The sequence below is a fragment of the Bombus vancouverensis genome, chromosome 9 (assembly GCF_051014615.1).
Source record: "Bombus vancouverensis nearcticus chromosome 9, iyBomVanc1_principal, whole genome shotgun sequence".
NCBI classification, from domain to species: Eukaryota; Metazoa; Arthropoda; class Insecta; order Hymenoptera; family Apidae; genus Bombus; species Bombus vancouverensis.
Window position 1 is genome coordinate 3,832,809 of NC_134919.1, and position 26,550 is coordinate 3,859,358.

Genomic DNA, 26,550 nt, shown 5'->3' on the forward strand with positions numbered 1-26,550 from the left:
CACTGTAATTCTTCTTCAGTCCATTAACGACGTTGCATCCGCGTCAATCGCAGTTACGCTCCGAAGATTCGGAATCCAGCGAACATGAGAGTCGTGAATCCATCGATGGAAATTGATGGTCGCATTAATTTCACTAGGAGCAATGTGCAACCGGCGCAGTTTCAGTTTCAAGCTGTCCATTCAGTTGACTGCGGTCGCTTACCACGATCGAGGCCGGTTCATTATTTGCCTAACTCGCGATAACGAACTAATTGTACCTATTAACGAGCTCTCGCCACCTGCCTCTTCGATTATACACCTCTCAAAAGTTCCACGGACATTCACTACGATCTTCTCGAACGGTCACCATGCGGTGTTTCTTGCTCATCTCGCTTCTGTCTACGTGTTACCATTCTGGATCGAGTTTCGTACGAGACAAAAGATATTTGGTGTTCCCGCCGCCGAGCAACGTAGCGCCAACCAAAGTGCAGGTAATATATCATTATATATATATATATATATATATATATAGTTGTATCGATATTGGAATCGTCTCTGCAGTCAAACCTACACGTTTAATTGCACTCGCGATTCTAATTGGATATCGATTGCTAATTGTTTAAGCGATACACATAGGGCGCGTGGAACAGTGAAAGTGTGGCCGGTGGAGGGAGAGAATATGGAGACAGAGTCTCGTACGTTTCTAAAGACACAACGGTGTCCCTCTTGTGACAGCTCGATAGACGCTTCATACAGGCAATCGCGATACAATTATCTGTAATTGCACGGTGCACGTCACGATCGGTGGCGATTCAATCGCGGAATTGGATATTCGATCGACGATCGTAACTGCATGGGAATCGCAATGGCTGGAACACGCGGAACACGTGGCCTCAGAAATGGTAGAAAACATCGACGTTCTAGCTATGGACAGAATTTCGCAGAAATTAACGTCGAGAGAGAACGATCGTGAGCGAGTAATTTCGGCGAGCGCATCGTCAAAAATACCGCAACTGTACGGACAAACTGGCGCGGGCTTGAAATTCGTGTAATATTTCTCCCATCTAATTTCGTTGCCTGGAATGTCACGAGCTAGCTAGCTAGGAGAACGAGAACGGGCCTGCCAATTGAGATTCGATTGGCGGTTATTATAAACGATCGATGACACCTTCGTGTATTTGAAAATCGTTCCAGTTAATCCTCGGCCTCGGTTTACCCATGGAAGTCGACGTCAGCATGATTATCGGATATGTGATGAAATTTAATTACGTGCTGCCCTATAACGCCTCCTACTTGACGGATTCATACGTTCGCTATGACAGATCGATCAGCCCCGGTGTCGAGGTCGACGGCAATGACGCTCCAACGTCGGATCACCAAGGTACACGCACCTCACATCTTTCCGCTTCCATGCGCTTCCGGCATTTTTTCATCGGCCAAGTACCAGCTTCTTTCATCGTCTAATCCTCTTTGCAATCTCGATTTCTCTCTTTCGAGTGTTAAACGCAGATAAGATGGTCGGAGATCTTGTTAAGGGAAAAATGTCAAAGAACCACGCTTATGTTAATAATTAAACTCACCCGCAGAGTAATACCACTGCTAACGATAAGATGAACACGCTTTTCTCTCATTTTCATCAGAAGCTTTGGCGCTCGCGTCTGAATCTTTAATTTGTCCTTCGTCCTTTAGATTCGTGCGTTTATACTCCAATGCGATACCCTTTCTCATCGACTCCATTAATACTCCATTATTTCTTCTGTTGTTCCCGTGTTCAATGAATAATTTCTGTCGTTAGGAGTGGCACGTGTCATCAACAGATGGGAAATTTACGAAATCCTGGAATCGGTTCTCGGCGATTCGCGATCGGGCAAAGCTTGCCTTTTAAGGGCGATCTGCGAGGCCTCAGCGGCGCCTTTCAACCGAGTTCACGGTCTCAGCTCTCAGCTCGTTCATCTTCTGCTCACGTGAGTATCGATTCCAAAAGGACGATGGAACGGGGAACGTATCGTGGTTGATTGTGTTCTCGCAGTGGAACTGCCTTCGTGGATTATCTCATATCTCCTGTACTTCGTTGGACATTAATTTACACCAGAAATGATCTACGTTGTGCCACTTGCATAGTGTTAAGACGTAGATCGATGTGAAAATCGAGGTCTAACTTATTTGTGTAAGATACGATTGTAATTTATTATCAAGTTAGCGTGTCGGTTGGACGTGAGTCGATAAAGCCTGAGAAACCGCAAAACTTAATTTTCCATATTCTTAACTATCAATCCCTGTTCAAAGATATTGATCATTTTCATCACTTTTTATCGCTACTTCTGTATCAAACGAAATACGGTAGGTCGTCGATTAACTGGCTTAATTGGAAGCCAGACAGCCTTGATAAATCGAGATTCAATTGATAATCGAGACCCCAGGGAAATAGCTAAAACTTTCGCAAGATATATTGCCTTTTATAATCGTACTTAAATATATATTTACTTAAAGCTTATTTATTTTGTTCGGTTTTCATTACGCCAACTTTTGACGAATATTATTTTTATACAAACGTATAAATGAAATAAATGTATAAAATAAACGCGACAGTTTCATATGGAAACGTTGCGAACGATCTAACAAAATTTCTGTGAAAAGCATTTAATCAAGTTTGGAAAACACGCGTTAATAATCATCACGCAATGGAATATTCGTTATTCGTAAAAGTTAAGAGTGGTGTAACTTTAAAATCAAACGATGAAGGCTAATGGCCAACTTCGCTTTCGATGAAAATCGTGGCCATGAATTGCTTCCACTGTTTGTGAGAGCAACGTCACGGAGGGTGCGTTAGGGCTCCTCGAACTTCCCATTACTTGGCCATTATCAACCTGAATCTAAATGCCTCACGGCGATCGGTTAATTTTGTTCGCGTTTCAGGCCGTCGACCACCTCGGAGCCTTTCAGGACTGACTTTGATCGAGTGTATCACGCTGCTGAAATTATGGGCCGACAAGGAGTCAGTCCTTGCGATAATTTATTCGCGGAATGTACGGAGAGCCCTCTGGATTACTTTACAGAGGTTTACGAATGATCGTTTGCCTAACATCGCCTGCAATATGTTGACTTAATTGATAGAAGAATAAACTTGACACCGCTTCACCTAGCCTTTCTTCTCTAAGATTGATCATCAACGAGATCGCGTCTCGTGCTGCAATTTTTTCTGCACACAGCGAAGTACGCGAACTAAGCGCCGATAAGAGGCAGAATATACGTTGGCTGAGCAAAAACGACGTCCCCGAAACCTCGTCAGATTATTTCAAATGACTTGAAACCTCTTTATTTATTGAAATATTTTGCCAAATTTCTAGTCTCTCCTCCGTTAATTGAGTTTTACTTGACTTTGCGCAATTTGGAACAATTTATTAATCCATATTATATATTTTACTTAATCCGAATTTGAACCTTCAGGCTTCTGACAAAATCGAGGTGATTTTAACTATCGTTTAATTTAAAAGATTGCAGCAGTTGCCGAGTTATGTGACGTTATTTCTAATTTATGAAATGTATTATTCTTATCATGATTCATAATTAAAATCCACGTCATAATTTTAATAAAAGGTACACGCACCACTACCAATCCCTTCGTTTCCCACTAAATATCTACTCGAAACCAGGTTAGTTCAACTGAAAGGATTTGAAGAAACTAGACAACGTTAAAGTCTCCGCTATATTATGGTCCTAGTTGATCCTTTCCATCTTTTTATCTAACGATAAGGATAAGATGGTCTCCGATATTTCACCTGATCGACGCAATTGTCTATGACGTACAGATCTCACGTTACTATCGACCCATCGGAGTTGAAAATATCTTATAAATTGCTCAGAGACTCGCCTTGTACTCGGTCAATCTACAACTACGCACCTGAATCTATCGTTGAAGAAGCAAACAGTTTGCTGGGAAAAGCATCGGACGAAAGTGGCGCGGGAGGGTTGCGACTGAAACGAAACACTATATCGAAAGGCGGCGATAATTTATGTGGGCCGATGTCGTGCGATATTAGAAATATCAAGGGAAGAAAAGGACGCGCGAATGGCAGGGCTGTGCAGCGAAGGAAAAAGGATCAGGGAAAAGGAGGATGGAGAAGTGGTGAGGCTGAGGCCCGCGAAAGGGGTTGCGCGCACGGGGGTTCGCGGCGAAACGTGACGCAGTTATCCAACGTTATTGGCAGTTCTCTCGTTCAATAACAGGTACACGTAAAGAGAAAATACTCCGGTTGAAATTTATAGAGGGTGTAGAGCGAGTGGAGCAGGGGAAAAATGGCCCGTGACGCCGGTGACCGAGAGAAACGGGGAGAGGGGAACAGGGTAGCCGCGTGGGAAAGGGAGAGGATGCTTTTTCCAGGGCAAAGCCATTCGTGGTAATTAACACGGACCGATAATATACGATTTTACTTGCGCGTCGTTACAACGCCACAAGGTCGAAACCTTTGAGCTTTTGCAGCGCCACTCTATGTTCCCTTCTCTCTTCTCTCTTTCTTTTTCTGCCTAGCGTTTTATTTGTTTGTTTTCCTCTTTTTAGACAGCTGCGTTCCATTCGCCTAACAAACTAGCCGGTTAATTGTCGATAATTCGCGATGCGTGGAATCGACCAGCTCGACGCATTGGACAGATTAACGAACACATTGTTGCTCGTGACGCGTGTCCCTCGGATTTCGTTGAGAATTTTCCTGCCGATCATTGGTCTGATTGTGCTTTGCGCACCTTCAGAGATTCGATTCCGCGTTTTGTTCCCGCTCAAAGGCAACAATTACGAAGATTAATCAGGAGTCTTGTTCTGATGCTTATTGTCTCTGGGCTTTCCAATGAAATTAATTTCTCCGCTTTTCGAAACTGGTTGGAATACAAGCGGCAGGGAAACGCCGAAGATAATACAAGCTGGCTAGAACGGTTACAGCGGAACGCAATAAACCGTGTCAAGCAATCAAGCAAGCAACGTTGCGAAACAATAAATTCAACGGAGAAAGTTGGCCGGCCCGAGCTCGAAGCGAAAAAAAAGTTCGTATATTTGACAGGAGGAGGGCTGGAAAATTTCGGCAACTCCGGCCATATATCAACCCTAACAAAATTCCAAGTTGACGAGCCTTTTTTCCATATATTAACCGGCCAGACGAAATTGGCCATCGTGTTTTCTCATTTTCACAAGTTTCCTTCGCGTATGAAAGATGAAGTTCGCCGAGTTGCATCATTTACAAGTCGATAGTGCAAATTAATTAGCATCGCAATGGGCTGCAGCTTTTTGCGAACAGTTTGGTCCAGCAAACTGACATCAGAGAAGTGTCGTTTTATGAAAATAGTTTATAAAGTAACAGTATACTAACGAACCATTGTTTTACTAAATACATCTGACGCTTTTTCGAGCCAATAAATGTTTACAATTATAAACAATATCCATATAAACTTGTATACAATTAATGTTAGCAATATCTTTATAATGTTCCTCAAAATGCATCAGCAAGAGACTAATCAATTTATCACAGAACCTAATGATCTAGACCTAATCTAATAAGATCATAGAAAGGCACATCAGTTCAACTATTGATTTAAGAAATAAAGAGATCTCAGAATTCCATCAAATTACGTGAAATTCGAAATTCCCGGTAGTGTATCGAACGCGTTTAATATCCGTAAAACATCGCTAAAAATGGTATTCAATGTTCATGAAATGCTTGCAGACTGTCCAACGGTGAGGATTCGGTTGGATCTATCGATTCTACCTTGAGAGAAATCACGAGCACGAGCTTTCGATTTCCGGATCGGACGTCTCGGCCGGTCGGATAAGAAACGACAAATGGACATCGTTTAACCCAGATAGATAAAAGGCAAGGTATGCGTGTTCGCGTTCGTTCGCAGTTACGTTTCACGAACGAAAGATTCGTGTACATAACGAGGGTGAGTTTTACGATCTAGTCCGGAGGGGTTGTAATTCAATTTAATGCCGGGATCGAAGACTGGTGGCCTTGGCTCGCTGAGATTTCGTCTGGGCGTCTTCAAATCACGGATATCGCGAGACCCTTTTCTGAAAGCCAGGTCTCTTTCTTACTCTCCGCCCCTTCTCTTCCTACCGACCGAGAAAACCTAACTAGCATGAGACTTTAGCAAGGATTTTATTGCTTAGTAGCGATCCGGTGATCACTGATTCCAGCGTAGCTCGAGTTTCTTCTTCGTTGAAACCATTTCAAGGGGACGAGCGTTTCACCTGTGAAATCTTCTAAGATTCCTCGGAAACTATTAAGTGGAACCCTTCGTTAGCCCCGCAGAGATCGCAATCTTACAAATTGCGTTTGAGATTGTGCTGTGTCCGAGAGATGCATTAGATCGAAGATCTGCTGTGTCAATTTTCCAATACAAACGATACGAATACACGAAAGATACAATTTCCTTAAAACTTTTCTAAACATTTCCACGCAATTGCGTTGATTCTCTATCTGGTTTGGACCAACCTTCTAATAACAATTATTCTTGTTGAAGTAACTACTTCAAGAAAAACTCTATTTATGTATATCCGTGACCTGGAGACTGCTATTACGTAGGAATATTCTAAATAAGGAAAGGTGCATATTATTGTACCCCTGAGTATACGTTATGTTTTGGGTTGCAAGGACTAGGAACAGAGGAACTAAGAAACAGATTTCTACTTATGTTCCCTGTAGCTTCTAGCCAAAGCTATAAGCTTAACCTTTTTGGTAATGTCCTTTTGTTACAAATATATGAACGTGTTCCCTATCATTCCATTGTCTAGTAACATTGAGAGAGTAAGGGTCTGAATCAGCACATACTTATACATTATACTTATACTTTTAATTATTTCAATATACTTTTCTATTACAAATTCATCCACTAGTTCTTCAATCAGTCAACCTTAACCTCAACAATTCTTATCGAAAATATTTATAAAAAGACTTACACGTATCTGTCACATCAACCTCTTCGTTTCTAGAAGGAGAGTCTTACATAAAATAAAAAAAAAAAATCTACGGAAGCGTAGTTACGGATGAATAAAGTTGCAAGATGAAACAAAGATCTACCAACCAACGTTGGAAAACCAACGAGCACTACTCGACATCTTGTTAATGAAGCATCCCGTTACCAAAGTTTTCTCGTTGGATTAACGTCTGATACGTGCGAATCGGCAAATCGGGTGAACGAACGAACAAGCTGCCAGAGCAAAGCAAGAGCTCCACCGTATCAATATTTGCGCGTGCTATTCGCCGAGATACAACGGGACCAGCCGCTACGGCTGGCCTTTGGTTTGTCGAGGAGGTGGTAGCACGTGGCGAACGCTCATTCTGAGCGGTTTTGCGCTCTTCAACGGACAGCGATCGCATTTCGCTTCTTTACGGTCTGTTCGTCGGCGTTGAACGATCGCTTCAGGCCTGAAAAGTCGCATCGATGACTGACGCTGTCTTGCTGGTGCTCGCTGTCGCTTTCCTGTCGCCATGTCTGGTGCAGAGTCTCGACGACAAGGACGATTTCACGGGCAGGAACGGGACCAAGCTGTTCGCAAGTTGCTCGAGGCGACCGAGGACTCTTATTTTTCCTCGTGTCTCTCAGCTCCTGGTACGTAGAGAATACCGCAGATTCCGCACGACGAGGCTAATGAGCCGTCTCCGCGGCCAATCGGGCATTCACTCGCGCGTCGCTCAAGTGTTCGCGATCGGTTTCCGCTTTTTCTTCCGGCGATCCAGGGGAATTCGAGCGATTCCAATGAACCCTCTGGTTTCCCTCGTTATACGCGTGCTTCGCTTTCGATCGAGTGTAATCGTGGGGAAAAATCGCGCAGGAACATCGTAATAATGTGGAAGCGCGAGCGACTTCCACTTGTCAAGGGTTAACGTTTAAAATTTGATAAAATCAAATCCGTTGGAGATGGCTGTTAGACAGAATTTATGGTAGGGATGACGGTCGAAATATCATTGTGATTCGGAGTACGTACGAATATACAAGAAATTAGTATGAAGATTATAGGTGAAGGATACGATACACCACGTTTCCCATTTTTTACATACGTGATAATCCTATGTTACTAAAATTGATTCTTAGTTGGTTTTGCAGGTGAACATGTATTTTCTCGGTACGATTTTATTTGTAAAAAACTGCACGTCACGATATTATGAGAAAATATCAAAGATATTGGAATATTTCTTGGTTTTCTCGATAATTGTACCGTTGGTTTCTGCCTTTGCCGACTTGTCAATTATTTTTAAAAGATCTTTGCACCTAGCAGATTGTTTCATTTTCAATTGTGACGTATTTAAGTTCCTTTGTTTAATCAGAAGGTGACATTAAAATGAAAAAAATTAATAAAAATGTATTCCACATATTTTCCTCCCGTGTGCGTCATACAGTTCACTTGAAAGGACTTCCCTCGAGACAGCAGAGTTTTATAAAAATATTCGTTTTTTAAGACAAGAACGTTGACGCATATAGAAGAAGTTTGCTTACGAGTAGATCGCGGATATTTATTCGAATTCATATTTTTATGAAGACAAAATAAAAAATTTCACATTTCATGTTTCTGACGAGAACGTCCTATCTTCCTGTTCATCTTTTCAAATTTCAGTTTTTGAAGTCATTATAATTAGATTTTCACCTTAATACGCTTCAATGGCAAATTACTTTGTTACATGACTTTAAAGGATCGTGGGACGGTCGGAGTTGTTCATTTTAAACCGACCAAACCAGTGTCCGTTACTGTCCAACCCAACAGCGAAATGTGTCTGTTCCCACATGTTCCTTCCCATATAGATTAATTTGGTAGATGTTGTCACAAGGCCGTGCATTAGGCAAATAACTCGCCCCGTATCAAATGGGAGACGGGATCCAGTTGTCACAATAGAGCACCGGGCAAAGGTTCCAGCAGGTGGAAAGCCTGAAAACGACCAGTCATTAATAGAGTTCAGCTGAAAAGCTTGGTACACGAACGAAGAAGCTTTTGTCGACACCTACTGTCCGCGGATGCACTTTGATTATCATCCGTACGCTCAATTATTCCAAAAGAGAAACGCGAGAACGGGCATGGCTCTCATGTGAAACCGCTCGCCGTTTACGCCGCTTCTTGAATAATTCCTGGGCCATGCCACATGTCCGGGGCTCATCCAATTTTCCATCCAGCGTGTTTGGAAACGGTCGTCCTTCGGATTACAACCGCGCGGCTTGATAGGATGAACAGGATCGTGGCTGGGCATTGCACGGTGCCACAGTTGCTACGCTATGACCGCTGGATTTTCAACGAACAGGCTCTGGTCACTTCTGCGGTGCTTCGAATTAAGCCAACTTCAACTGAGTTTTCTCGAAAGTTTTCGAAACTGAAATTTGCTTGTCTAGGGAAGAATTATAAGGAATCGTGGGAATACTGAAAAAGTAGGGAATCCAGAAACATAGGGCTTATACGATCGATAAGAATAGGAGACGAGAAATAGGAAACGGCGAGGAATTGGGTATAGGAAGCAGAGAATAGAAAACGTTTGAAAATAGAGGGTGAAATATATTCATCTACCCTATTAGGTAGAGGGAATAGAAAGTCGAAAAGAGTAGCGAATAAAGAATAGAGAAAATAGAAAACAGGAAATAGAGAATAACAAGGAATACAAAAGAGAAACTTGAGGCAGAGAATAGAAGATTGAGAGGAATAAGGAGTAAGGAACAGTCTGTTTCCGAATATCGCTTATTAACCTGTTAACAGGGTAAGTTGACGTAACACGTTACTGGAATAATAATTTTCACGTACGGTTTCATCTTTATTAGGGATAAACTACATCATACTTATATTTGCAAGGAATAAAACTGACCTAAATGAAATTTATTTGCCTTTCCTATTAATTTTCAATTTCGTAATTATGGAAAGTTTTGGCGAGACAACGACCCAGTTAACAGGATAATGTAGGAAATTAGAAAGAGTCGGAAAATGAGGAATAAGGAATGGGAAAGATGAGCGAATAAAGAATAAACAATTGAAAGGAATAAATAGAAGATCATGAATTTTGTTGTATGTGAAAATAATTTTTCGATTAATATCAATACATGTCTTATCGTGGAATTGGTCTCGAAACGGGTTGGCGTTGAAACAGTGGTCGAACGAGATTCAAAAATCCATTCTCTCTATTAAAATAACAAATTATTAGGGTGATCGGTAAGTAATAATCGATTGCAGAAGAGCGTCCGGTAAAGTGTATAACGTATTTCGATTCTCATCTTCCCATCCGATATCACGGTACACATTCCACCTGACCTTTCAGGGCTCATCCAATTTCTGCGCCAGGTGGATACCTCTATCCCATATCGGGCACACACGTCTGCTATCATGGTTGCGTGGCACAGCCATCTCGTACATGTGCATACATATTCATGCGGAGGCGGATAAAGGGAGGGCGGCATCATGGGCCGCGGCCGGTGTATGAATTTTCGATAAAACCGCGAATTTCCACGGAGAATCGTTTCGGGCCGCGCGTCTGGGGAAGACAGTTTAACGAGATTCGCAGGGGTTCGCGCGGGGAAGGGCTAGCGGCGTTTTTGCATCGAACCGGCCGGCCCGCTGCCAATCGAGATCGATACACTTCAAAGACCACCGATACGCCCCGCTTTGCTTCTGGCTACTCGTATTAATTGCGTTACATCCGCGAAGAAACCGGAGTTGCTTCGTTCATCCATGAGTTTAGTACTCTTTGTTATACTCCACCCTCAGCTACCCTTTCGCAAACCGTCAAAATTCCACAATGAAGTATATATATATATACTCTGCTACTGTGTACTATATATATATAACGTTTATTGCCCAAGAAAATATATATTACATATGTTTTCAATAAACAAGGAATGTCTATTGGAAAGTGGCTTTGGCAAAAGTATCGTTACGCGACGGTACGACGTATCCATACAATATTTTCTGTCGGATTTACATTTTTAACATTACAGTTTATAATTGAATTTAAGCCGCTCAAAAGCGGTGCTCTTATACGATATTATCTTTTCTATCTTCTTCTGTCCTGAAAACTTGGACATAATACAGGACAGATCGGTAAGAAAGAAAGATACACAGTAGCAGAGTCAGTCAATGTCTAATGGCCAGCAAATTAGAAGTCCTAGGAGTTGCCAAGTCTAGAGATTATTCGCTATCGTGGACTTTTACCGTTACTTCCTACTTTCCCAGAAATACACAGTTATGCTAAGCAAACCAAACATACCTGCAACCGTACTTCCTCAACGCGAAGTATAAACAGCGAAACACTAGTCGCCATCGTCAGATAGAGTCAGACGACATATCGCAAATAGATTATATGGCATTTACGTCATTTGTCAAAGTAATATATATATATATAGATTATCAAATTCTGTTCGTTGTTTCGTGACATCCACAGGACGTACAAAGCTTCGCTCATTTAATTGACAGAAATGGTTGTTTGCAAACTGTGGTACACGCGTGTATGCGAGGGGCGCGAGTCGCTAAATTCGAGAAGTCGAAATTGCTATTAGCGAACGGTACGTTTATAGCTATTTCTACGAAAGCAGACGAGAAATACGTGGAATAGCAGTTGGACGTTCCGTTTCTAGCGCCGGACACTGCTGGGTTTTAACCCGATCTCGTCTGAGTTCATCCAATTTCCTCTTCAGGCTGCCTGCCTCATGAATAACCGCTATAAGAACGGGTTTTCTGATCAGATTGTCGGCATCTACGTGGTCACCTCGTATCGATAGGTTTCATGGGAACGTTCTCGAGAAAAGCTTCAGAGAATCTCACGAAACGCGCATCTCGTGACACGAAAATACGGTCAGAGAACCTTACTCTTCGTTCGCATCGTTTAACTCGTCGAGAAATGTTGCGCCACTTATTTTAAAGTCTTTTTTAAAATTCTCGGACTACAGCTGATCTTTGGTCTGGGCTCACCCCTGCAACTGGACCGCGAGAGCGTGATCATCGGTCTCTTTTCGAAGATTGTGTACGAGATGCCTTCCAACGCGTCAGACTTCACCATTCCAGGAGTCTATTACTCTCGAACGCAGAAGAGCAGGTGGAGCATTTACAAGGTGCTGGAAAAGGTGGCTGATATATACGGATTCGGCGGCAAAGCGTGTCTATTGAGGGCCATTTGTGAAGCTGCGTCTGCTCCTTTCGACGGGACTCATGGTTTACTGGGACAGCTGTTGCACGTGTTCTTCAAGTGAGTAATCTTCAGTCTCTTATTTTATGCTATCGAGTTACGACGAAGTGTCAAAATACGACAATCAGAGTCCAAGTCTGACTTCGACTTTGATATATTACTATCCGAAGAACACGCACTCTTCGTCTCTCCTATTCTAACCCACATCCGCGTCTACGAATCCATCACATTTAAACGATACATTTAAACAACAAAACGATACAGATAGCCACCAAAGGAATATTCTATCGGAAGATTACAAATAAAACTTTAACTCAATCAACGTGTCTCACGTTCTAAGCCACTCGAATGCAGTGACATACCATCGTTCTTTGTTAGATATGATATTGGAAACACAACTAAACGAAGAGAATCATAAGCTAGAGGATCGCAGGTAAAATCCAATTGCCTAAGTCACATCGAAGCTTACGAGATCAATCCGGGTCTCTTAACGGAACACAATACGACAGACTAAAAGTCTCGATCGCGTCGTAAAGCAACAAACGTTGGGGCAACGCGATAAAATCCCCGACCCGGTGGCACTAAAATCGAAGTTACGATGACGTAGTAGTTAACCGGTGAATTAGCACAGTAGCGTGGCGCGAGTAGCTAGGGATTAAGCGGTCGGTCCGCATAACGTGGCGCCAATTAACGCGAGGGAAGCTGCGAAATAACTTCGGGGCTTCTCCTGCGTATCCGGTCGCGTTATCGATCCCGGGTACCACCCTCTGCCACTCACCCTCTTTCTCTTTCCTCCCTCTTTTTCTCCCTTTTTTTCTTCTCTTTCTGGCCCCCCGAATTCTTTTCCAGGCCGTTTCTCCCGGGCCTGGATCTCTCGCGGCGACGATTGTAATTTTTCACGGGGAACTCGAACGCGAACACGTTGGAATTCCAGGCCTTCTAGCACCGACGAGCGGTACGACGAGTACGGGGATCGGGAGTACCGAGCGGCCGAACGTTTGGGCGAGCAGATGTCGACGGAAAACTGCCACGCCCTTTATCCCGAATGCCGCAGAAGTGTGCTCGACGTATTTTCCACGGTGATCACGTGAACTCTCTACACCGCTGGATCCCTGTGAAGAAGCCGCACGTGGACAGGGATGCGATGGAAATTGCGCTCGTTAACCGAGTTTCAATGAATCCTCGTTCGTACGATTTTGTTTCCTTTCTCGAGATCAGTTCCGAGGAAATTTGTAACCCTCCGCGGAAGGAATTAATGGCTATTTATTATAGTAAATTGGAATTGCGAACTCGGCTTAAGCTGTTGCATTTTCTTTTCAGCAGAAAGGGTTAATTCACTACGAAACGAGGCTAATAAAATATTTACTCTTGTACATAGTTTTTATCAGAGTATTGCAAATTACCCTCCCAGAAGCCGCATTAATCAGCTGCATTTTATGAAACTTTCAGTCATTTTGCGCAAGAATGTGCCAGCTAATAATGTCAAGTAAGTCGACGAACTAAAAAATGTAAATTATAGACGTTGATTTTATAATTTTAAGTTACATGATACAATCAGATTCAAATATACGTAACTTGTAAAATTTCTCTGAAATAATATCAATCCACTTGTACGAGAGTATCCTGAATACGCATGATTACCATTAATTTTTCAGAAATCAAACAACCAACTGCCACAGAATAGATAAGTCGGCGATTGTGTGACTCTAAATGTGTGAGAAAAAAGAACTGTACACCGACGCTTGTAATTTATCAAGAAAATGTATTCTAGACAACTCAGGAGGAGCGAGTACATCGAAGAGAAGCAATTCATCGAGGCGAGTTGGATGCCTCGTGGGCCAGTTCAACGCTCGATTATCCCCAAACGATGCCTAAAACTCATCTCTTCGAGGCGAGCGCCGTTTCTCAAGGTGTCGAGGCCACCGTGAAAGCATTTCTTAACTGTGTGTCGGCTGTTCCGCGAGCATTCCAGCGCGCGGGCCGCTTCTCAGCCGCCCCCGAGTTTCATTTCCCTAAAAGTACCCGCAGCAATCGTCGAGTTTCGCCTTGGCATGGCAGTTGGTCGGAATTCGAAATTAAAGAATCTTCGTCGTTCCCGGCATCGCGCTCCGCTTCAAATAAATCGGCCACCTCTGACTTCCGATTAGAATTCCTGGATAACGTCGAAAGTTCGAATCCCCGTCCCCGGAAAAATAAAAAACGAACCTCGTTTTGTCGATACTCTTTCAACGCGTGCACTGGATCGACTCGTTATAAATGTCGCGATAATTTTAACTCGGAAGCAGCTAAAAGGGAACATCTTTCATTCCACTAATTAAAAAGTATAGAAAATGTATGGAGAATAGGTGGGAAGGACACGATAAGTCGCATCTTCTTATCTTACAAAACTCAATTCTAAGACGTTTCTATATGCCTTTGTGGCTACATACGTGTTCCCCGCTATTTTTGTAATTTTTCAAATCTCTCGAAATTTTCTCAACGTATGTAACCCTGTTGGAGACGGAACGTAGCGAAGCAGCAAGAGCGCGCTGTTTTCGAAATATTTAAAGATGGACTACTTCGTTTCGATATTTCCATCACATGAATATGCCCTTAAAATTCAAAGGGTATTTTCCGAAAGTATAACAAAATTAAGCGTGTTCCGCGAGCCCTTCCCTTAGTCATTCACGTAACACCACTGCATCTTCTTACAGTTCGTACTTAAAATTTCACGCTTTGAAAATGGATTTCCCCGGATGACTTTTTTGCCAATCCCATTAGACCTCTTTGTAATGTAAAAAGTTGGATTACTTTCGGCTTTCGAAAGGATATGTCGTGTCCGAGTTGGAATTGAAAATTCCGAGCGATTTATGCGGTCGTTTACGGCCGTGAATTAAGGGGCAAATGGACAATCTAGGCGTGCGTGATGTTCCGCCTCAAGAGATCCTTATCGGCTCCTATCGACTCGTTGGTGGATGGAAAAGTCGATGGAAAGAAGAGAAGAATTCTGTCGGCAGTGGACGTCGGTGAACCGGTTGCAAAACGATAATAGACGGTGTTAAAGTACTTTAAAAAGCATAGTCCATTATCGTGCAGGTTCGAGCCAAGTACGCGTAACGCTTAAAAGCTGGAAGAAAAGTGTGTCGGAGAGAAACGAAGAGCGTAGATCGAACAGAGTTGGTCGTCTACGTAGTATATATGTATGTATGTATGTATAATATGGCAGGGAGGAAATAAAAACAGGAAGAAGACTGTAGCCTTGGAAGAGAGGAGCGTTTGCCCTCGGGATACCAGAGTCGAACGCCTTCGACATTTTCCCGTGGATTTATTTTATCGATCCCTTTTCGTCGAATGGGTGTTGCTTTGGTATTAATTCGTTGATATTTATTTCGGGGGCCTGAGGATTTCACAGAGAAAGAAGAAAGAAATTGGTCGAGAAGGCTTCTAGACTTGCACGTAACTTTAATAGAATTCCAAGTAACGTTTCTGCATTGGAATTCGCGTGTTCAAACGCTTGGATAACTGATGGCCACGTCGGCGATGAAATATATTACGAAAAATAGAACAAGGATGGTCTTGTAATCTAACGCTTGATATCGCTTCCTGTAAAGGCAGAGAATGCTTTTTCCATGATATTTTTTGCGCTTCTTCGTACGAAACTCGAAAACTTTCGATTAGCTCGCGCTCGAATCGCCCTTGAAACCACCATCTTTGCCCTGCTTTGCGCGAACAAGTTCCCACTCGATACCAAGTTACAACAACAGAAGAACCATTCAATATTTATTCAGTTCCAGTAGGTGTGAAGATCAGGTCCTGCGTCTTTGTTACGGTCCCTCGACACCGAGTCAATCAATTTGCTTTCTCGTTAATAGATAAATCCAATTGCGGTAGAGCGACCTGTTATTCAAAGGAAGTCACCTATTCATCGTTTGCAGCGCCATTTTATCACACGTTTGTAAGGATCCAGCGTATGATTAATCGAGGGGCTAATAACAAGGACAATCCTGGTCAATTTTTCATTTCTAGACAACAACGTATTTTAGTAATCGGAACGGACATCTAGAACACACGATGGAATTAGTATTATGAAAATTGATCCATGTTCTAATTTATCGTCGAACAGTCTAGAAACATAACCTTATTCTGATTTCATAACTTGATAATTTAATTAACTAGAGTTCCTCTACCAGTTCTCCCAATATATGTGGCTATAGCTTACGATAAATGTGTAATTGTATAAATATTTTGTTAAAAAGATCGAGATATATCGAATAGAAATTAAAAATGCCATATTGTTCCTCTGTATTTCACGTGGCTGGAAAACGACAAATGTGGACACAGTTGGTGTTTGTTACGGATCCTACAATTCTTTCCACGAATTAGGTCGTTAAATTGGTAGACGACGAGAAACAATTGAAAATCAGTCGAAATTTCGACAGGCGACTTTCTCCATTACCATTCCGATCTGGTTCGAAGCCACGATAGTGCGAACGATTCCGCGAAACGTGCTTCTTCTGTAGTATTTTCATTCCAGCTCTTCGGTACAACGGTGGAATGTAACGACGGAAGAGCGAAAGGGCAAAGAAGGAAAAAACGGTTAAGCCTTCGCGGAGGACGTTTTCGATTCTCCGTCAGGCAGCGAGATATCTCTCTGCTTCGTGCAAAGATACGCTCCCCTTCTTCTTTTCTCGATTCCTTTTATTATTCCAGTCAAATCTAATTCGTAGATCACGCGGAATGAGAAGGAACGTGCTTCTCGGTAGGTGATGGCACCTTTGCCCGGATAACCCGCGCTATTTTATCGGTCCAGCCATTATAAATTTTCGTCCCGTTGAAATCTGTTTTGCCAGACGTTCGTTCCTGCCTTTCGTAGGCTGAATTTTATGTGTGGGGCCGTAGTAATTTATCTTGCGAACTTTCAGACTGTCTCGAGACATCGTTATTTAGGATCAAGGGAATATGCTATAGATCCTCACTTTCTTTTCCACTATGCTTATTTCTTCGTGATAAAGAATGTTTAACAAACATCACGCTATAGGTATTTTTCGATTGAACGAAATGGACTTTCAGGTAGCAAGCTATCGTAATTTGCAGGACGGTGAACGAATCTCGTCCGTAGAGCGCAGCGTAATCGGATCATGTCGCAATGCGTTCTAGAATCCAAGAACCTTCGAAAATGTCTGCTCGCTTGCCTCAAATTACCGTCCTGGGAGAATTCCGGTTTTCCATGCCGGTATTTGCATTTTTGCAAGCAGAGAAAACCACGGAACGAACGTCTCTTTTCTTATCTCTTTTTCTAGATCTTGTCCTTTATTTTCTTTCACAAAATTAAAATTAACAAAGAACGATCGCGGTGTGTAGTACATAGCTAGGAAACCAGCAATTCCTTCGCATCCCTGTGGAACAGATGTAATTGAAAGGGACGAGCAAACAAGCGCGCCACCATGAAATGAAGACAAATGTCGTCGTTTTTACCATTTTCCCTGACATCGACGTATTATTTCCGTCATAAGCTATCGCTTTTATTGCCCCCGGTCGTTACGGTTCTTTACGAGCCACGTGACCGTAAAATAAGGCGTCGAAGCCAGAACGAATTTGCAGTGCTGGGAAAAGAGGCTCGCAAGATGCGTGCTTTTCAAAAAAACGCGACGATTGCCAGAGGTTTTACGCTATCGATTTTGCTGGAAATGAACCTTCCCTAAAAAAAATCCTGGTACTTCTCTTTCTTTTCCTTTGCTTTTCTATCTCCGTCTATCGTCGCGCCTCCCGTCATTGTTTATTTCCGTCTCTGTGCCTTTCTTTTTTCCCTCTTCATTTTTGTTCCCACTCGCGGCCTGACACCAATTGCACGCGTCGTTTGAAACGGTCACGCTCGATTCCACGGAAATACGAAAGGCAAATTGAAATTCGCCCAGCAACCCTGCCGCGTTTAATTTCATCGGGGCTGCTCCTAGTTGATCGAAATATCGTTATTCTCTGTTAAACGAACGATGAAAGCGATTCGTTTCACCCTTTCTCCGACGTTACATCGCGTTCCTTGCACTTGCTCTCGCTGTTTTGCCTGCGAGGAAATTTTCTATCCGCGATAATAACGAAGAAGTCGAGGTGGTAAATAAAGTGTACTATTATCTACAAGCATTTCAATACCTGGGACGTCTTGCACAATAGAACTGATATTATTAGTTTTTAAATATTTGTTATTATTAGTATAATTAGCCAAATTTTAAATGTTACAGGTTACGAATTGCTAGCTGTAAATATCGTTGCGTGACAGTAACGAGTTCGGTAAGAGACAAACAAGTTTTATGGGTAAATTTGACAAATTGCAAGCTGTTCGATTAGTTCACTTGATAAAGAGACGTCACGATAGAGAAATAACAAGACAGAATGTAGTCATTATTTATTTATTTAATTTTTAATCGTGAATTGCATTTAGAAGGATATCCCTACTAAAGTAGATTCCTAAAGAAAATAATTCCTTAATTGTTAACACGGAATTCGCTTAGAAGGTAAATGAACAAACATTGCGTGGCGATAGTCGAATAGGAAATCGAAGGAGCGTGGATAAAATAGAATACTAGCTTGAAGAACGAACATTGGTCTCTTGTCGTTTCTCTTTCGCCGGGAACGTGTGTTATATTATACTTTTGACTTGCTTCCACGAAATACATTTTGTGCAAAAGACTGGCTGCGAATGTCCAAGAAACGGAACCTTACGTTTCTCCTCGCATTTCCCGTTTTTCCCTAGTGCTGGAAAACGAGCAGTAAAGAAGTGGAAAGGGGAGAGACAACGGTAAACAATGAGCTATCGGCAACAATTTTATTCATTTTTATACTCATAGAGGAACAACCAGAGTTATAACGTTATAATATTAAAAACAGATGTATATATTCTAATTTGATATGATATGCGGCAAAAGTGTTACGAAAGCCTGTCGATATTCCCTCGGTTTACGATATTTCACGTCTTTTAAACGTTATATTTTTAGAAAAAGTGTGGAAATAGCAAACGATGAAAAAGATTGGATGCATAATTTGACAGGAAAGAATCTGGTTTGAGGCAAAGGGGTGGCAGAGGTTCGAATCGCGTATCCTGCGATGAGATTTTAATTCAACTTTGGTCGTTAATCGTGCCACGTTGGAAACGGAATTAATTAAAGCTGCTTAACGGCCAGGGCCGGGCAATTATTGGATTTACAACGCTATCGCTGGCAGGGGTTAAGCTGATATGCCGATGAATCGCGCGTCGGTTTTCCAAGCAGCCGGTTGAATACTCTGATGAAACGCGTTTGTGTTGGTTAGCCCTTTACGATTCGACGCGATCGTCGACGCTTGAAACGATTCAGAGAAATTTTGTTCGTTTCCTCCCATACGGCTAGTTGCATCGGCGAACGAACGTTGTTAGTCGAAGGGACGTGTTTAAACGAAAATACAATTTTCTCACGTAAAGAAAATTTCGAAATATTCAAACACGATTTTATTGGCGACTGATATTCTAGTCGAATTTTCATTTCGTCGTGAATCCTTATCGACGTGGTCGCCAATTTCGGCAAGCGTGATTTCGTGTTTTTGAAACAAGCATCGACGTCGTTCAATTTTCCAAAAACTGACCAATAATTCGCCCGTGGCATTCGAGGCAATTTTTTTCCGAGTCATAATCACGTATCGTGAACGTTCGTTGAACGCAAACAGTGGCCCACCTGTCCTCCATAGCAAATTCCAGTGTTCATTATCACGTTGCCATAAACTCGTCGTCGCATGGCCGAGCGGTAGTCCCATTCGACGTTAGTTCGTTCGCCAGTGATTCAAAACTAGTGATTTCAGTGCTTCTGCAAGTGTTTTCGAATTAACATGTTCCGTTTATTTCTGTTCCAAACTGCGATAATATGTTTCTTTATCTGCAGAAGCGAAAGTACCCTTCTCTTTCCTGCGAGGTCATTGTTCCAGGTAACTTTACGTATTTTTGGCTGCGTGTGGCAAGGATATGTGTTGTGTGTGTAATTGAAAATCCAGAGAGTTCTCAGTGAATCACTGAGTGATTGAAAATCGTTTGAGTTGCATGATCACTCTATAGTTATCCATCGTTTACGATTAGCATATTCAACAAATGATTTATCTATCATGTATAATAGCTTTCCATATATATAATTGAATATAAAACTCAGTAAAAGTCGTCTAGCTTTAGAAAGCCGATACCAACGATATCAGCGAATATTGAACTGAAAATAACAGATTGCGTTACCTAGCAACTGTTATTTCCTTGAAATGAATTTCACTTGAAAATTGGAGATATAGTTCAAGTGAAGTGATATCACAGAATTACATTAGCAAAGTCCTTCAAATTGCAAGTGATTTGACTAATGAAGACAAGTGTAGAAACTTGAAAGGATATACATATCAACGTAAGTGAAGTAACAGGTTCTGAGCGAATGTCGATGGGTCGGGAGTTGCTTATGTTGTACTTGCTGTCATCTGTCGTTGATATACTCGATGAACTAACAATAGATTTCTACATATATATATATATAGAAAATATGACTGAATACGAAGTTTAAAGAAAAGTTCATTAAGTGAACGGTACGTACTTACGTTTAAGTCGCTTGGGTTCCAGTAGCTCGACGAGTCTGAACGAGGTTTTATAGCGGTAAGTTTCTCCGGGTAGACAATTTGCTTTTGTTTGCCAATCCTACTTAGACAGCCCGCGAAATTTATTAAACCCCAGAATAATTTACTTAAATCCCAGGATAATGAGTACTCTTTCGCGAGTTTTCCCCTAATTAGTTTACGCCTTTGTTTGCATTGAAATCTTAATGTTTTCCGAGTAAGATGGATTCTTCGCCTGTCGATGAGAGGACTAACGTGGAAACTCGTGGTCACTCGTCCTTAATACGAGATTTTTACGGGAAATTTGAATAAGCAATCTCTCGAAAAAATAGCTCAAAGGCGTATTTGTAGTTTTACAGTTGAAACCGTACCGGGCTGCTTTTAAAAACGAACGAATTGAAAGTCAGGCGGCAGACACCGAGACAAGTCTCGAAGTCAAATATCGTTTTTTAATTGTACAACACAGCCATTTCGTATTTGATAAAATGCTATTGTTAAATGTTCGATATAGTTTTCTTTCCTTTATATAATTTATATAATTCCCTTTTTATTTGCTCGTATGTCTCTTTGATGATCATCTTGACAGGTTTACGATTGACTGATTATAGTATATTATTTCATTGATTATTTGACAGATGATTAGTTTCTTGAAAATATTTCGAAGGACGAATTTATTAGTCCAGATAAAGGAAATTCTTCTTTTAACTTTTCTGACAAAAAATAGTGTACATATACAGTTTCGCTCCTAAGTATTGATATATCTACTGCACGCATATAAAACGTTATAATTGAAGGAATAAATAAAACATTTCCTCGTTCTTAGGAAAGTAACCTTTCTGGATGCTTTCTTTTCAGAGGACGCACTTCTTATGGAAAGCGTACTTGACGGTTGCATCGGCGAATTGACGAAGAATCGAGCAAGATTTACCTACTTCGAAATTGGAATCTGACGCGTGTAGTTTTGTTACTTTGCCATACATGTAGTTATTGTTGAAGTAACTACTTCAAAAAAAATTCTACATCTTTATTTATGTATATCCGTGACATGCAGACTGCTATTACGCAGAAATATTCTAAATAAGGAGCGGTGCATATTATTGTACCCCTGAGTAAACATTATGTTTTGGGTTGCAAGGTCTAGGAACAAAGCAACTAATAAACAGATTTCTATTTATGTTCCCTGTAGCCTTTAGTCAAAGCTATAAGCTTAACTTTTTTGGTAATGTCCTTTTGTTATAAATATATGAACGTGTTCCCTATCATTCCATTGTCTAACACTAAGAGAGTAAGGATCTGAATCAGCATATACTTATACATTATGCTTATATGTACACCTTTAATTATTTCAATATACTTTTCTATTACAAATTCATCCACTTGTTCTTCAATCAGTCAACCTCAACCTCAACAGTTATGAGTCCATTCCTCTTTTTTTCTTCAACTCTTTATGGTCTTTTAAATATCATAGACTGGATGAAATAAATATTTTGGAATTTCTTCGACTTACTTCTTTAACCTCTACGAAAATCTCGCGAGAACCGATCGTACCTTCTACATCTAACGTTTTTCCCCCGTTCTATTTTCCAGTTCACGACCGGCGTCTCGGTTCCGATTTCCATGAACAAGAGAGGTAGCGTGGTATTCTCGTCCGCATTCCAATTCAATTATAAACTTCCGTCGAACTTGTCAGAACTCGAGCCTACAATAATACCGGCCAGGCAGTTGAGGGATCTGAATCTGCAGGACACTTACGCGGCTATCGAAAATTTATTGAATCGGTGAGTATTCCGCGAATTTCCATATTCTGCGCTGTGGGGGAAAATCGAAGCCGCCACGAAGGGGAGCCGTGAAACGGGTGAAATTCAGCGCGAGCCGATTCGAGTCGTTTAGAGTCATGGAACAATGACCAACAACGAATTGGAAGAAGAATAAGTGGGCCGTATTACCGTTCAAAATTGCCCGATGAATCGGTAAACACGCTAGAATCGAACGAATAAATTTATAATTAACTCAACATCGGAATTGGTGCAGATAGTTGCCGTGGACGATTAATGAAATTCCATTTTCTAGTCGACGATCATTGAACCGTGACGTCGCCACATTCGTGTTTGTCACCGATAACGCGTACAATGGGTAGGTGATTATGCGACAGAAACGGGAAACGAGGCTTCATCGTATGTGCTTGATATTCGCCAGTCAGTTTTATTACGCCAGTTATCATTTTGTTATACGTTCTTCAGTAACTCGATGGATATAACGATAATGATCAGTTGCTGCTTTATAGCGACGAAAAACAGTTACAGGTACACGAACCTGTATCCTTCCTTCAGTTTGTTTAAGTGTACATTAATAATCGCACGAATTATTCCACGACAAATCGATCAGTTTTGTAGGTGAAGTTCGTACGAGATGGTTTGGGGGAAAGTTATTAACGATGGTTGATGAAAGATTAGTAATCTACGTAATAAGGATTACTTGTGGTAGATGAAAAAGATTTTCATGAAGGGTGTGAGCAAGTATCAGGAAACTAAGATCAAAAGACCGGAGAGAGGGTAAGGTAAAGATGGGAACTGGAACATAAATTAATTGGGACGTAAGGCAATTACTTTGTCTTGGCAGAGAGACCTGAAGCGCAGGTAACAAGCGAACTATCTTGCTTTGGAAAGACGGTGTGAAAGTTAAGAAAGTGTCGGGACTGATCGAAACTTGTCGAAGCTGACAAGGAGACGCGATGCCGCGTGAAATGGATCGTTAGCTGGCTCAATAGAGTGAATTGCTCGTCGTCCTTCTTTCACGAACATTCATCCAGCATCCTGGTCAGTCTGGCCAAACAGTTCATCGTCGATTGTTTGGAAACTGGAGGTAGAAACAACGCCATTAATTACCATTTCGATTCTGTCTTTCGTTTTTTACAGCCTCTGGAAAATCGTGAAATTCGCAAACGTGAAACTCTTGGAGAATGAATGTTTAACGCGTAACGCGCGGCGAACGCTTAAACTAATCCGAAATTTACATCCTTCTCCGGCACGGTAACATAATTTCATTCGAGGCAAGCCGTCGAACGACGGCTAGGAAAAGGAGCAGGATAATGAATTTCTCGGCTAGAAACGGGGCGAAGAAGTACGGCACACGTTTAAGAATTCCCTTTTACCGTTTTATAAAACCAATATCATCTGGCGGCAGCACGGTTTGCCGAGGGGCTCGCTACCGTGCGACTTCCTAATAAAATTACTTCTACGCGGCGGTCAAATTACAAAAAAGGAAGAAAAAAGGCAAGAAGCGACAGAGAGAAAAAAAAACGTAGGGGAATACGCGAGAAATGGAGGGAGAAGGGGAAATAAATACGAGACAGAAGCACGGCGCACCAAAAAGGGGTAGAAATTAAAATGGAATGTATTCTGTGTTGAAGGCACGGCTGGCAGGACGGTAGGGAGTGTCTTTTGAGGACCATTTGCGAGCTCGCGGAGACACCATTTGGCAGGACACGTCAAGACGTTCTCGAGGAGGTGATCCACTTAATTTTAACGTAAGTTCGTTGCGATGAATCGCGCTTTGACTCGTGGCACGGGAGAACACCGTCGGCTCCTGCTACTTTTCGAAACAAAATTCATTTCTTGAGGAGCTGCCGGTTAATGAATTCCGTTGGAAGTCCCTAATGGCTGTCCTGGCCGCTTTCCACGAAACGGGAACAACGGTGTCACGTAACGAAGCACGAATAGACTAAGATAATGCAGTAAATCCATGTTGCATCGGGTACGGGCATCGTTTAATAACTTTACAGTACGTTCTTTCTAATCGACGTATTTAAATACCGCGGCTATATTCTCCTTTATTCACAAGCTAACAGAAAATCGAACGTTTCGTAACTTCTCACTTATAGTCTCTGGACATACAATTAAAATCGCCGAATGTTTGTTATCTTTTAACCGCCCTCGGACGGGCCAACCTGTACGCTGTCCACCACGCATTTTTCCAAATATCGACGACTAATATTCAGTACTTAAAAAACAAAGAAGTCTAAAAATTATTTAAGTGGTCAATTATATTTCGCGGTAATGATTTCGTTTAACGATTTCACATATTGTTTATATGTTTATATGTATATTGTTTATATATTTAAAACATCAAATTAAAAGTATACAAAAATATAGGTAAAATTGAAAACATTAAAGATGACTAAAGATATATAACACGACTTGAACGTGAAATTAAAAATTCATAATGCATTTTAATATTTTTTTACAATGGGGTATCGTTCGATTATAACTTTATTTAGTCATAATTGATAGTGTCACTTTTTAATTCATTTTAATACTACTAAATTGATGTATTTTATTATATACTGTACTTTATAAAAGCAGAAAAAGTGGCGCAATTATTTCGGGACGATTCCAGGTAAACAATAACTGATAATAACAACAACAAAAAAGAAAATGCGTTGATAACCTTACGATAAGCAAAGGTGGCTTATACGGGATTATACACGGGCGAGAGATTTGTACTCTTTCAATCTATAGATTAGACACTTCCGTTCGAAAGCTACGGGTCAGTTGCTAATTCCACAGCTGATCGTAATTTCATGGAAAAAGATCGACGAATATCGAAACAGTACCTTTACGCCATCGACAAGTTGAAAATTTCAACGGTACGCATAAAGGCAGCATAAGAGAGATCGAATTAACGATAGATAGTTGGGCGAGTCGAACCACTGGTCGAGCGATCGGTTCGGGTGGATGGAGGACTGGTCAGGAATTTGCCATTCCGTACGCGGCCGGGCGTACTCGAAGGAAATTGCAACCGAACCAGTGAGCGGGCTCTAATTGCGTCGAAATTAGGCGCGTGCATTAAGCTTCTAATGGAAGGTGTTTCGCGTAGGTTTTCCCTTTGTGCGGTGCCTCGAATGTGTACACACGTCACTGGGAAATTCCTTCCGACGTAATCCTGCAGCCGTGGAACAATCGCCGGGTAACGCGCGTCGAATGTCAATAATACGACTGGCTGCTGCTATTTACCATTCAAACAGTTGCAGTTTCCTTCGATCGATCGTCCACACTTTTACTTTTCTCTTTCTTGAACGTCGCTTTTTCTAATCCTCGTGTAGACAGCCAAAATATTCACGGTAGTTGGGAATACTCAAACATTCCAAGTATCCTGTTTAGATATATCTACAGGTCCGGTCGAAAGATTAGGAAGATGTCCATTGCATCGTGTTAAAAACAAGCATTTAATCCTGAAACACAAACGATCGTAATATTAGGTTATCCGAAAAGTTTCTTTCGTTTTATAAACAAATAATAGACGCACGATGTTTTCTTGTTTTATATTAGTTTATTGAATTATGCACGAATATAATAATAGAAATAGAATGAAATGGATCATACTTAATCCAATAAAATAATATAAAACAGAAATTGTTGTTCATTTATTATCACTTTATGAAATGAAAGAAACTTTTCGGACAACCTAATAATTTCTACAACTAACGAGGCTCTCACTTGTCGCGAATTATATCTTCGATTGTCAATCGAAGAACACGGGAGAAAATGCGATAAAAAGTTTTCCAACGTTTGAGTTAGGGGAATATTACGTAACATGTGTATTCGGGGTTTAAAGAGAGATCGATCCGCGATTGGTTCTACCTTAACGCGTGCCTCGTGAGAAACGCGTTGAAGAGAATTTCTGGATCAGGCCGAGCGAAGACGTGGCAGGGACTGCTAATTCCAATCACCAGAGCGTCGACCAACTGTACAGGGAAGCGGAACGACAAGGAAGATCCGGAGGCGACTGCATCTTGGCCTATCCCGATTGCATCGAGTCACCTCTTGAAACGTTCACGGAGATCGCATTTCCTTAG

General features: G+C 41.5%; 3 protein-coding genes across 3 annotated transcripts; all 3 read left to right on the top strand.

Moving 5' to 3' along the window:
• The first annotated feature begins 207 nt into the window (after nt 1-207).
• Nucleotides 208-3,421, top strand: LOC117161706 (uncharacterized). The gene is made up of 4 exons (XM_033343432.2): nt 208-470; nt 1,174-1,360; nt 1,775-1,943; nt 2,896-3,421. Exons 1-4 carry the CDS (start codon nt 348-350, stop codon nt 3,047-3,049), a joined length of 633 nt encoding a protein of 210 aa, XP_033199323.1. The 5' UTR covers nt 208-347; the 3' UTR covers nt 3,050-3,421.
• Nucleotides 3,422-7,407: 3,986 nt separating this feature from the next.
• LOC117161755 (uncharacterized) lies at nt 7,408-13,204 on the top strand. The gene is made up of 3 exons (XM_033343520.2): nt 7,408-7,575; nt 11,878-12,173; nt 13,048-13,204. Exons 1-3 carry the CDS (start codon nt 7,408-7,410, stop codon nt 13,202-13,204), a joined length of 621 nt encoding a protein of 206 aa, XP_033199411.1.
• Nucleotides 13,205-22,313: 9,109 nt separating this feature from the next.
• On the top strand, nt 22,314-26,550 carry LOC117161757 (uncharacterized). The gene is made up of 3 exons (XM_033343521.2): nt 22,314-22,474; nt 24,106-24,222; nt 26,385-26,550. The coding sequence occupies exons 1-3, from the start codon at nt 22,314-22,316 to the stop codon at nt 26,548-26,550; spliced, it is 444 nt and encodes a 147-aa protein (XP_033199412.1).